At 46.8% G+C, this 12936-nt stretch overlaps 1 protein-coding gene across 1 annotated transcript in view; it reads left to right on the top strand.

The window, feature by feature from the left end:
* Positions 1–10214: 10214 nt before the first annotated feature.
* The window catches only part of fgf24 (fibroblast growth factor 24), a 108285-nt gene continuing 105563 nt past the window's right edge, over positions 10215–12936 (top strand). The window contains exons 1-2 of the mRNA XM_084339330.1: positions 10215–10788; positions 10938–10974. Of these exons, the coding sequence (XP_084195456.1) occupies positions 10757–10788; positions 10938–10974 (69 nt within the window). The 5' untranslated portion in view covers positions 10215–10756. The remainder of the gene's footprint in view (positions 10789–10937; positions 10975–12936) is intronic.

Raw genomic sequence — 12936 nt, 5'->3', positions numbered from 1 at the left:
AGCCCTGGTGTAGTGTTTCAGCCCTGGTGTAGTGATGTAGTGTTTCAGCCCTGGTGTAGTGTTTCAGCCCTGGTGTAGTGATGTAGTGTTTCAGCCCTGGTGTAGTGATGTAGTGTTTCAGCCCTGGTGTAGTGTTTCAGCCCTGGTGTAGTGATGTAGTGTTTCAGCCCTGGTGTAGTGTTTCAGCCCTGGTGTAGTGGTGTAGTGTTTCAGCCCTGGTGTAGTGTTTCAGCCCTGGTGTAGTGGTGTAGTGTTTCAGCCCTGGTGTAGTGATGTAGTGTTTCAGCCCTGGTGTAGTGATGTAGTGTTTCAGCCCTGGTGTAGTGTTTCAGCCCTGGTGTAGTGATGTAGTGTTTCAGCCCTGGTGTAGTGATGTAGTGTTTCAGCCCTGGTGTAGTGGTGTAGTGTTTCAGCCCTGGTGTAGTGATGTAGTGTTTCAGCCCTGGTGTAGTGATGTAGTGTTTCAGCCCTGGTGTAGTGATGTAGTGTTTCAGCCCTGGTGTAGTGATGTAGTGTTTCAGCCCTGGTGTAGTGTTTCAGCCCTGGTGTAGTGATGTAGTGTTTCAGCCCTGGTGTAGTGATGTAGTGTTTCAGCCCTGGTGTAGTGATGTAGTGTTTCAGCCCTGGTGTAGTGATGTAGTGTTTCAGCCCTGGTGTAGTGATGTAGTGTTTCAGCCCTGGTGTAGTGATGTAGTGTTTCAGCCCTGGTGTAGTGATGTAGTGTTTCAGCCCTGGTGTAGTGATGTAGTGTTTCAGCCCTGGTGTAGTGATGTAGTGTTTCAGCCCTGGTGTTGTGGTGTAGTGTTTCAGCCCTGGTGTAGTGATGTAGTGTTTCAGCCCTGGTGTAGTGATGTAGTGTTTCAGCCCTGGTGTAGTGATGTAGTGTTTCAGCCCTGGTGTAGTGATGTAGTGTTTCAGCCCTGGTGTAGTGGTGTAGTGTTTCAGCCCTGGTGTAGTGATGTAGTGTTTCAGCCCTGGTGTAGTGGTGTAGTGTTTCAGCCCTGGTGTAGTGATGTAGTGTTTCAGCCCTGGTGTAGTGTTTCAGCCCTGGTGTAGTGATGTAGTGTTTCAGCCCTGGTGTAGTGTTTCAGCCCTGGTGTAGTGATGTAGTGTTTCAGCCCTGGTGTAGTGATGTAGTGTTTCAGCCCTGGTGTAGTGGTGTAGTGTTTCAGCCCTGGTGTAGTGATGTAGTGTTTCAGCCCTGGTGTAGTGATGTAGTGTTTCAGCCCTGGTGTAGTGATGTAGTGTTTCAGCCCTGGTGTAGTGGTGTAGTGTTTCAGCCCTGGTGTAGTGATGTAGTGTTTCAGCCCTGGTGTAGTGATGTAGTGTTTCAGCCCTGGTGTAGTGATGTAGTGTTTCAGCCCTGGTGTAGTGATGTAGTGTTTCAGCCCTGGTGTAGTGATGTAGTGTTTCAGCCCTGATGTAGTGGTGTAGTGTTTCAGCCCTGGTGTAGTGATGTAGTGTTTCAGCCCTGGTGTAGTGATGTAGTGTTTCAGCCCTGGTGTAGTGATGTAGTGTTTCAGCCCTGGTGTAGTGGTGTAGTGTTTCAGCCCTGGTGTAGTGGTGTAGTGTTTCAGCCCTGGTGTAGTGATGTAGTGTTTCAGCCCTGGTGTAGTGATGTAGTGTTTCAGCCCTGGTGTAGTGATGTAGTGTTTCAGCCCTGGTGTAGTGATGTAGTGTTTCAGCCCTGGTGTAGTGATGTAGTGTTTCAGCCCTGGTGTAGTGTTTCAGCCCTGGTGTAGTGTTTCAGCCCTGGTGTAGTGATGTAGTGTTTCAGCCCTGGTGTAGTGGTGTAGTGTTTCAGCCCTGGTGTAGTGATGTAGTGTTTCAGCCCTGGTGTCGTGATGTAGTGTTTCAGCCCTGGTGTAGTGATGTAGTGTTTCAGCCCTGGTGTAGTGATGTAGTGTTTCAGCCCTGGTGTAGTGATGTAGTGTTTCAGCCCTGGTGTAGTGATGTAGTGTTTCAGCCCTGGTGTAGTGATGTAGTGTTTCAGCCCTGGTGTAGTGATGTAGTGTTTCAGCCCTGGTGTAGTGATGTAGTGTTTCAGCCCTGGGCCCTCATGCATCAACGTGTTCTACGCACAGATCTGTGCGTAACCCGTGCGTACGATCATTTCTAAGCAAAGAGTGGGATTCATCAACTTCAACTTGAACTTGACTTCGTGCTTACATCTACGCACATTTCGGACCTGGCGTACCTCGCGCCCAGTGGTAGAATATATTATTACAACAAGGAAATGAGCTTCTGTGCATAATAACACTGGATGTTCTATGAACCGTAGTTCATTATAGTTCATTGTAAAATAGCAACAGTAGTGTAATTATGGTCAAAACCCTATAAATAGCATTTGGAATAATAGATCTTTCTCTCAGAATGAATGCAGCATGTCATATATGTTACGATGAATTGAAAATGGGGGACCCTGATGTAAACAAGACGAAAGTCTTTCTCTGGTCTGCATCCCCTTAACAATTGTATGTATTGAGCTGTACTGTACTGTACCCATTCTGCAATCTGTTAATAAAGTTCTCATTCATTCATTCATTCATGGTTTATATAGCGTTATCGGAATATACGGGGTGTAGGCTACTGACTGACTGCGCTCCGCGTAGCTTGATTGATTGATTGATTGAAAAGTTTATTAACAGATTGCAGAATGGGTACAGTACAGTACAGCTCAGTACATACAATTGTTAATTGGGGATGCAGACCAACTTTCGTCCTGTTTACATCAGGGTCCCCCATTTTCAATTCATCATAAATCATAAAGCTCAACTCGTTATTATTTTGCGCACAGACCGCCGAAACACGGGAACGTTTTGATTATATTTAAAAGGCTTTACGTTAAACGAAACAAGTGGAATTTCGAAGCTGTAAGCAGAATAAGTCATATGAATATAGTGTTCTTCCCCCTTTTTACTGTACAAGAAAGAATAGAAAACGCATTGCAATGACACCATGCAGATAGTGGACAGACTATATGATGGAATTCAAGTTCATGTATTGAAAGGCAGGATACATCATACATGCAGTGAGATTCATTGTTCTTGTATATGCTCTCGTATTATATTGTTTATATAGGCTACCCAATACTGACATCAAAATAGATTGTAGTAGTATGCCTCTAGAAATCATGCAGCAGGTAGAAAATTGACGGGAGATCCATCGCGATTTGGAATAGAATTGAGGAGAACTTTAATCCGTGGGTATTAATCAAACAACACGGGAAAAGGCAGTCATATTCCAGCGCGGTCTTTATTAGCCGACAACAAAATAGATGCCTCTAAAAATCATATAGCCAATCGAACACAACTAATAAAGGCATTCATATTGTACAGCACGGTTATAATGACACACAACAACCAACGCCAAACAGTGGTCAACGAACGGTCTTTATTAGTATTTTGAGCTGTCCAGGCAGAATTGCAGCAATGGTCTTAGGGAGCCGTTGATATCTGACATCACCGTTTACAAATCCGCCTTTTATTTATCCACCTCCGTTACGAGGACCTCCACCTCGGTGTCTGTGTAGTTTCTCTTTTTCGTTCGCTTTGCCATCCTCCAACATTCCACGCACAGGGATTCCCTCATGGTATTTGAAGGGGAGGGCCTGACCATATTTGGTTGGTCGGGGCGGTTTTGGTATGCAAATACGTGAAAGCGTGCACGAGCTGCGGCGCAGGGCCAAGGTGGGATTCATCATGACAGGTGTGCGTAGAGCCTGCTTACGCACGTGTGATGAATGCCGACTTCCCTGTGCGTGCGCTAGTTCTAAATTCCGTGCTTACGTGTGGAAGTAGGTCAAGGTCAAAGTCCACGTTGATGAATGAGGGCCCAGGTGTAGTGGTGTAGTGTTTCAGCCCTGGTGTAGTGATGTAGTGTTTCAGCCCTGGTGTAGTGATGTAGTGTTTCAGCCCTGGTGTAGTGATGTAGTGTTTCAGCCCTGGTGTAGTGATGTAGTGTTTCAGCCCTGGTGTAGTGATGTAGTGTTTCAGCCCTGGTGTAGTGATGTAGTGTTTCAGCCCTGGTGTAGTGTTTCAGCCCTGGTGTAGTGATGTAGTGTTTCAGCCCTGGTGTAGTGATGTAGTGTTTCAGCCCTGGTGTAGTGGTGTAGTGTTTCAGCCCTGGTGTAGTGGTGTAGTGTTTCAGCCCTGGTGTAGTGTTTCAGCCCTGGTGTAGTGATGTAGTGTTTCAGCCCTGGTGTAGTGTTTCAGCCCTGGTGTAGTGATGTAGTGTTTCAGCCCTGGTGTAGTGTTTCAGCCCTGGTGTAGTGATGTAGTGTTTCAGCCCTGGTGTAGTGGTGTAGTGTTTCAGCCCTGGTGTAGTGATGTAGTGTTTCAGCCCTGGTGTAGTGGTGTAGTGTTTCAGCCCTGGTGTAGTGTTTCAGCCCTGGTGTAGTGATGTAGTGTTTCAGCCCTGGTGTAGTGATGTAGTGTTTCAGCCCTGGTGTAGTGGTGTAGTGTTTCAGCCCTGGTGTAGTGATGTAGTGTTTCAGCCCTGGTGTAGTGGTGTAGTGTTTCAGCCCTGGTGTAGTGATGTAGTGTTTCAGCCCTGGTGTAGTGATGTAGTGTTTCAGCCCTGGTGTAGTGATGTAGTGTTTCAGCCCTGGTGTAGTGATGTAGTGTTTCAGCCCTGGTGTAGTGGTGTAGTGTTTCAGCCCTGATGTAGTGTTTCAGCCCTGGTGTAGTGATGTAGTGTTTCAGCCCTGGTGTAGTGTTTCAGCCCTGGTGTAGTGATGTAGTGTTTCAGCCCTGGTGTAGTGGTGTAGTGTTTCAGCCCTCGTGTAGTGTTTCAGCCCTGGTGTAGTGATGTAGTGTTTCAGCCCTGGTGTAGTGATGTAGTGTTTCAGCCCTGGTGTAGTGTTTCAGCCCTGGTGTAGTGATGTAGTGTTTCAGCCCTGGTGTAGTGATGTAGTGTTTCAGCCCTGGTGTAGTGTTTCAGCCCTGGTGTAGTGATGTAGTGTTTCAGCCCTGGTGTAGTGATGTAGTGTTTCAGCCCTGGTGTAGTGGTGTAGTGTTTCAGCCCTGGTGTAGTGATGTAGTGTTTCAGCCCTGGTGTAGTGATGTAGTGTTTCAGCCCTGGTGTAGTGTTTCAGCCCTGGTGTAGTGTTTCAGCCCTGGTGTAGTGATGTAGTGTTTCAGCCCTGGTGTAGTGGTGTAGTGTTTCAGCCCTGGTGTAGTGATGTAGTGTTTCAGCCCTGGTGTAGTGTTTCAGCCCTGGTGTAGTGGTGTAGTGTTTCAGCCCTGGTGTAGTGGTGTAGTGTTTCAGCCCTGGTGTAGTGATGTAGTGTTTCAGCCCTGGTGTAGTGATGTAGTGTTTCAGCCCTGGTGTAGTGATGTAGTGTTTCAGCCCTGGTGTAGTGGTGTAGTGTTTCAGCCCTGGTGTAGTGATGTAGTGTTTCAGCCCTGGTGTAGTGATGTAGTGTTTCAGCCCTGGTGTAGTGATGTAGTGTTTCAGCCCTGGTGTAGTGATGTAGTGTTTCAGCCCTGGTGTAGTGGTGTAGTGTTTCAGCCCTGGTGTAGTGGTGTAGTGTTTCAGCCCTGGTGTAGTGATGTAGTGTTTCAGCCCTGGTGTAGTGGTGTAGTGTTTCAGCCCTGGTGTAGTGTTTCAGCCCTGGTGTAGTGATGTAGTGTTTCAGCCCTGGTGTAGTGGTGTAGTGTTTCAGCCCTGGTGTAGTGGTGTAGTGTTTCAGCCCTGGTGTAGTGATGTAGTGTTTCAGCCCTGGTGTAGTGATGTAGTGTTTCAGCCCTGGTGTAGTGATGTAGTGTTTCAGCCCTGGTGTAGTGGTGTAGTGTTTCAGCCCTGGTGTAGTGATGTAGTGTTTCAGCCCTGGTGTAGTTTTTCAGCCCTGGTGTAGTGTTTCAGCCCTGGTGTAGTGATGTAGTGTTTCAGCCCTGGTGTAGTGTTTCAGCCCTGGTGTAGTGTTTCAGCCCTGGTGTAGTGGTGTAGTGTTTCAGCCCTGGTGTAGTGTTTCAGCCCTGGTGTAGTGTTTCAGCCCTGGTGTAGTGTTTCAGCCCTGGTGTAGTGTTTCATCCCTGGTGTAGTGGTGTAGTGTTTCAGCCCTGGTGTAGTGTTTCAGCCCTGGTGTAGTGGTGTAGTGTTTCAGCCCTGGTGTAGTGATGTAGTGTTTCAGCCCTGGTGTAGTGATGTAGTGTTTCAGCCCTGGTGTAGTGGTGTAGTGTTTCAGCCCTGGTGTAGTGTTTCAGCCCTGGTGTAGTGGTGTAGTGTTTCAGCCCTGGTGTAGTGTTTCAGCCCTGGTGTAGTGTTTCAGCCCTGGTGTGGTGGAGTAGAGGTAACTGCAGTTGAAACTAGCAGCCCTCAGTCACATGTAGGTGGATCTTGTATATTATTACTGAACACTTACCTTGCGTTTGGCTTCCAGAGATGCCAGAGTGAATTGTGGCGTTGCAAAAGGCCCACTGTGTAGTACCGCTCCGTATGACTGGTCATTACATTTATATAGCGCTTCTCTAGACACGCAAAGCGCTCCCTGTAGGGTGGAAATGGCCTCCTTCACCACCACTGTACAACTTTCTCACCTCTTGTTTAGCCAGTTGTGGATTCTGTGTCTCCTTGATAAGACGGAAGGTAAAGCCTTTACAATATTGGTTCTGTCACAGTTCAGGAGAATGACTGTTTATCACTCCAGCACCTTGTCAAACACCCTCTCATTTAGGACTCCGTGTTTATTAGAGATAATTATACAATATGCACAAATCATTCATAGCATACATTCCAGAAACACATTAAAAAAATAATAGTTGCCATACATGAGTGTTAGTGTGATCGTGGCGGTGAATGAATAGCTTCGGGCATTAGGTGTCAGTCAGTCGAGCCACATGAGACGGTCTTGTTCCAAGGATGGGAAAATGATTTCGCCCACAGGACCTTGTTACTCAGGCTGCGGTTACACCTTTCGTATCATTTCGTATTGTTTTCTTATACGTATCGCCGCGACGTCATGCGCCTCGAGTCACACTTTCGTTTTTTTTCGTTTTTGTCAGCCGAGCACACTGATGTAGTACACTGCCAAAGCAGTAGGTGGCAGTAGGTGGCAAACATGAAGGCAATTTCAACCAATCAGAACGAATGTGCCAATACACTTCCTGGTGGAAGCTCCAGCAAAGAAAATGTCAATAAGGCAGGCCCCTATGCCGCGCCACCATCTTGCCTATTTACTCAATGCAGCAATAATTTTTCAGCAAAGCCTAATAAAAGTGCAATAAACAAAACGGATACATTCACTGTGTGTTCTGCCTGTCATTTGTTGATGAAACAAAACTAACATCAACACAAGTGACCACCAAGAGCGGATAGTTTAGTCTAAAAAACGATCGGTAGCATTGTTAGCTGCATGCTAACGTCAATGGAGTATGCCATTATAACAATATAGCATTGTGGCTAGAAGCTAACGTTAGCTCACGCTACTTAGCCAGCATCAAAACTGATGATATCGCGAGCTATCAGTAGTTAGATAACATTAGAGACAACGCTGTGTGTATTAAACAAAGGTGAATAGATGACTGGGCCATTTTGTTTAATGCTTGTTAAGTTGAAAGAGGAACTCTGAGCTAACAGGGTCTGAATCCTGATAGCTCACGTTAGCCAGCTGCTCATGCAATCGGTAATGCTAGCAGAATGAATGGATGTAAACTTTATTTAACATATTGCATATGGGTACAATACAATACGGCTCAATACAAACAATTGTTAAGGGAATGCAGACTGTTGTAGCTTGGACTGGGGTCCTTATAACAATAACTTGACAACACATGGTAGCTGAAGCTATTTGGGACACGGAGCTCTGCCTCTGTCCCAAACACACACACTGTTGTCACCGGAAGGGCACGCAGATGGTATCTACTGCGCATGGGCGTTTTCGCAACAACTGCTCCGTGCTGACTACACGCTGTTGTCGAAGCGTTTTTTTTGCGTATCTCCAAACGCAAACACAATTTTGCGTTTCAGCCGTATCCACAAAAAAACGCCAAAAAACGCATTTCTGTGTAGATAGGACATCAAACGTCGTCAAAAACGTATAAAAAAACGCCAGGAATACACTAGTCTAACCATAGCCTCATAGAAGCCTCATTGCAACAACATGGGATGTTATGTCTATCAAACCGTTTTGAATATCAATGCAGAGGGAATGCAGAGGACCCGGGTTTAATTGGGACAATTAAACGGGAATCACAAAAGGTTTTTAAAGGGCGGGAGGGTGAGTTCAGGGGACCTCGTAAACACATTCACACCTCACTTTCATTCAAATGCGTGATAGGTTAGAGCTCATTATTGAAAAGAAAAGGTCGACCACAACACACATTTCAATACTGTGGGAGAGTGCAGCCGAATCCACATGTAGCCTAATGCAACAGGAAACTGTTAAAATAACACGGAGAAAAATCTGTTTCATATGCTGATACTGACGTAACTATTCCGTTTTATATCAATGCCGATAATATTAGCCATAACAAATGGCTAATGGATACTACTACTACTAATAATAATGACAATAAAGTCTGACGTTAAAGGCAATGGGCCTATTTAACCATTCCACATCCGCCATGTCCAATCCACATCCCTCAGTAGGCTACTGAAACTTGAAGATCATTTAACACAAGTTGCCCTTGTTGCATCTGTATCCGGGAAAAACTCTCCCAAAGTGATCGCTACGGTGTGTGAAATAAATACATGAAGTTAAAACAGCCCGTTCCTCCTCGCGTTAACCCTCCTCAGATAACCGGAGCAGGCACGTGCACACATAGAGCCCAAGGGGTGCTTGAGCACCTGCCCTTTTGAGCCTCATAAATTTTTTTTTTTTTTTTTTTTTTAACCGTTACGCATATAGACTGCCCTTCCAACTGAAAATGTCAGGATAGAATCTAAATATTAGGTAAAGAGAGAGAGAGATGTCCCGTATTCCATTGCAGTTTGCACGGCCTCCTCAGCTTGCCTCTCCGCGGACCTATATATTTTATGCATAGCGTGGGTGGTGATGATGATGATGATAGCATACCGTGCGGCAAAGGGAACCACTCCCGCCTACCTCCGGTCAATGGTCTCCAACTACACACCCTCAAGACCCCTACGCTCTGCATCTTCTGGCCGCCTCAGATCTACTCCTATCCGAGCTCCGGGAGGGTCATCAAAGAGAAGTCACCTATTTTCAGTCCTTGCCCCACAATGGACCCACCCCAGTTAGAACAGCCGAAACCCGTCCAATCTTTCGCCGTCGACTAAAGACGCACTTCTTCAACCATTATCTGAAATTTAAAAAAAAGTTATCTAAAAAAGATATCTAACCCTAACTAACCTTACTGTCATGCACTTGTCCTAATATACTAACCTACACTGTAGCACTCAACACTTTGATGAACATTGTTACTCAGCTGATAGAGTTGTACCCTTCCTGATGACTTGTCATACAGAACTTGTAAATGTAATGATAGAAACCGCTGTGGCGCATACAGTCGAATGCTGGTATTAAACTCATGCATTTATATTAAACAATACAGAATATACAGCACTTCTTGGGGTCTGTAGGGTAAGCACTTATTCCCTCCCACCTGAACATGTATGGAGATGTATGGGCCTTTTAAGTCAGTGATAAAAGTGTCTTTCAAGGATAAGTGAGCTCCTGCACTGATTATTATAGTTCAATATTCAATATTTGATCACCAAAACCCCCCAAAAAGCATAAAAAGGGGCCCCCAAAAATCGGGCTTGCGCACTTCGTGCGCTCGGTACTACTAACACACACAGGTACAGTGCCCTTTTCAGCCTTTGAGCACCTGCCCCTCTAAAGTTCTGTGCACGTCCCTGCGGAGGGAAACATTCATGTCTAAATTGATGGTCTCCGTGAGACCCTATCAGGTGCAGCAGACCGCCGACATGATTCCACCCACCATCACCGAGGAAGGGAGGGGGGGGGCCTCAGTGTGCCCAAACCCCGCGCCGCAGACAGCCACAGCAGCGCGCACACAGCCGGTTAACGTGCGCCGCAGACAGACACAGCAGCGCGCACACAGCCGGTTAACGTGCGCCGCAGACAGACACAGCAGCGCGCACACAGCCGGTTAACGTGCGCCGCAGACAGACACAGCAGCGCGCACACAGTCGGTTAACGTGCGCCGCAGACAGACACAGCAGCGCGCACACAGCCGGTTAACGTGCGCCGCAGACAGCCACAGCAGCGCGCACACAGCCGGTGAAGACGCGGTGCGCCCCAGACAGACAGACTATACTTCACAGCTCCACCGGAGGACACAGCGAGCGGCTCTGCGCCCGCGGTCGCCTTTTACGCACCGCGTTCCGTCGCCGCTTCCCGATTCCAGGTTCTCCCGGTAGAGTGGAATGACCCGTGCCCGGTGTCGGCTACACGTCCCACTGCAGGCACGCGTGGAGGAACTGAGGAGCCTCGAGCTGGGAGACTTAGATCTGTGCGCAAAATAAAAACATGGATTTTTCTTCTTTATTTTATTTCTCAACAAATCGGGAAATCGTTTGATTCGATATTGAATCGTTTGGCTCTTTTGGCACTGCGGACGCGCGGACACCTTGTGTTGGGGCCCCGGGGGGGGGGACACCAGATGACTGCTCTCTCTGGACCCTCTCTGTCCGCAGAGGACGCACCTCATGAGGCGCTCAGCTGATCTCTGGTCCCGGGAGGAGAGACGCGCCCAGCGGGGTGTTCCACCGCGAGTGTTGCCCTCGGGGCTCTAGATCTGTGGAAACAGGTGGATCTGTTGGACTCACGATGTCTCTCCTGCCTTCGAGGTTCATATACCTGTAAGTGCTCAACTAAACTCACCTTTCCTTTCACAAAACATACTTTCTTACCAATAGAACTCGCTGTGATCCGAGGTATAGGCTGCTTTTATGTTTCATGTAATTGCCCGTGACTCACCCCCCCCCCTCCCTTCTATCTCTCTCCCTAGGTGTTTACATTTTCTGGTCCTCTATTTCCAGCTACAGGTATGTTTACTCTCATGTTCTGTGTTTACTCTCATGTTCTGTGCGTGTATCACTTTTCTTTGTTTTGCGTTTCTGTAAAAAGTTTGCTTGTTAATAGATGCGGTCGCCTTTTCCCCGGACCTTTTCTTTCTTAGAGGGGGAAACTGCCCGTATTCATCCTACATATAGTGATTTGAATATAAATTAAATGCTGCTGTCACTTATGTAGTGGTTGAAGATGAATGGGAATTATAAGTTTTGCTGCGCTATGGACAATATTTTGTGAAATATTCTATTCGCATCTCGGAGAGCGCACCACGCGCAGACATCCAGACAGATATATATCCTACATAAGCCCAGGCCTACATTTAATTTGAGTGTGTCCAGTAGCCATGTCTCCACACTGGTCTTTACTGTCTGTACTGTCTGCTATTAATGCTCATTCAAATGATGTTTCGTTTTTCACTTTGAATCTATGGACTAGTTTACACATCGTCGTAGCGGTTTTACTGGAGATATTCTTTGGCAGTTCCTCGGTTTTTATTACAGATAGTAGGCTATATTAAGTGGTGTGTATTTAATTAAATTCTAGAGTATGAATATGTTTTTATCGTTTTCTGCAGTATTTCATAGAATGTGAGATATAGGCATAAATGCATATATTAGATTATCAAATGCAGTTTGATACCGATCCATGCTATATAAAACATTTCAACTGTACATGGTCCTAAACATCATGACTGATCATCTGCGGGTGAACGGAGGGGGGGGGGGGGGGGGGGGGTAGTTTATGATTCCGTGACCGACGTTAAATGATTTATGTAGTATGGGTGATATATAGATCAGAGCAGTTTGTATCGAAAATGATAAAGAAAAACGCTGAAACTCACGTCAGTCTCCTCGTAGTCGTACCGTTGGGTGATGAGAGTGGAGCAAACAGATCCCAGTTATGTGGTGGGGATCGAGGCGATCCAGTTCCGGTTTGTATAATACTAATATACGTCCAAATCATGTTGTTTATTGAGTTATGGCAACGATCCATGTCCACGGTGTGTGGATTGAGTCCCGGGACGATAAACGAGTGGCCGGACGGAATTAGGGGACGGACCGAGCTGCAATGGGTATTTCCGGTTTGGCAACCTCGCCGATCGGCCACCAGGTGGCGGTATTGAAGCGATGCAGATTTGTGATGGCTCCCGCAGCATATGACAAGGCTCCGTGGGTGCAATATGAATTCCATGACGAAAATATGAAATATGAACTTGAAACACGCTGTACAGCGATATTGGCAGACAACGCATGGCGGGCAATAACGCTGAACAGCGATTTTGGCAGGGAATGGGTTCATAATTAAATTAAATACACACCACTTTATTAATTAAGCAGATTGGTCACAACAAATCTGTATGGCCACTGTAGCCACTCAAATCAAATGTATTTGTAAGGGCCGACAACACACGTGAATGTCCCCATGTCTTCTTTAAACAAGTCAAGAAGAAACATCACAATAAATCAAGAACAAAACACAAAAAACACCATGAAATCCAAAATAAAATGTTAAATAAATAAATGCAACAGTATACCTCAACACGTTGGGTGCCATTCACGTAATATTACGTTTTTGGTTAGTTTTTCTTTTTTTCCCCCCGATTTTAATATCCTATTCAATGCCAGGGACCCGTATGTTGCCGTTAGAAGGAGTAGGGTATATCTGCAGAGCCACGAGCCCAACGTCTGGGCGGGGCTTCGTGGCGTGGACATGGCTTGAGGCGGGGCTTCGTGGCGTGGACATGGCTTGAGGCGGGGCTTCGTGGCGTGGACATGGCTTGAGGCGGGGCTTCGTGGCGTGGACCTGGCTTGAGGCGGGGCTTCGTGGCGTGGACCTGGCTTGAGGCGGGGCTTCGTGGCGTGGACCTGGCTTGAGGCGGGGCTTCGTGGCGTGGACATGGCTTGAGGCGGGGCTTCGTGGCGTGGACATGGCTT

The sequence above is a fragment of the Notolepis coatsorum genome, assembly GCF_963971535.1.
Source record: "Notolepis coatsorum genome assembly, contig: SCAFFOLD_438, whole genome shotgun sequence".
In the NCBI taxonomy this organism is placed as follows: Eukaryota; Metazoa; Chordata; class Actinopteri; order Aulopiformes; family Paralepididae; genus Notolepis; species Notolepis coatsorum.
This window is presented reverse-complemented; position numbering and strand designations above follow the sequence as displayed.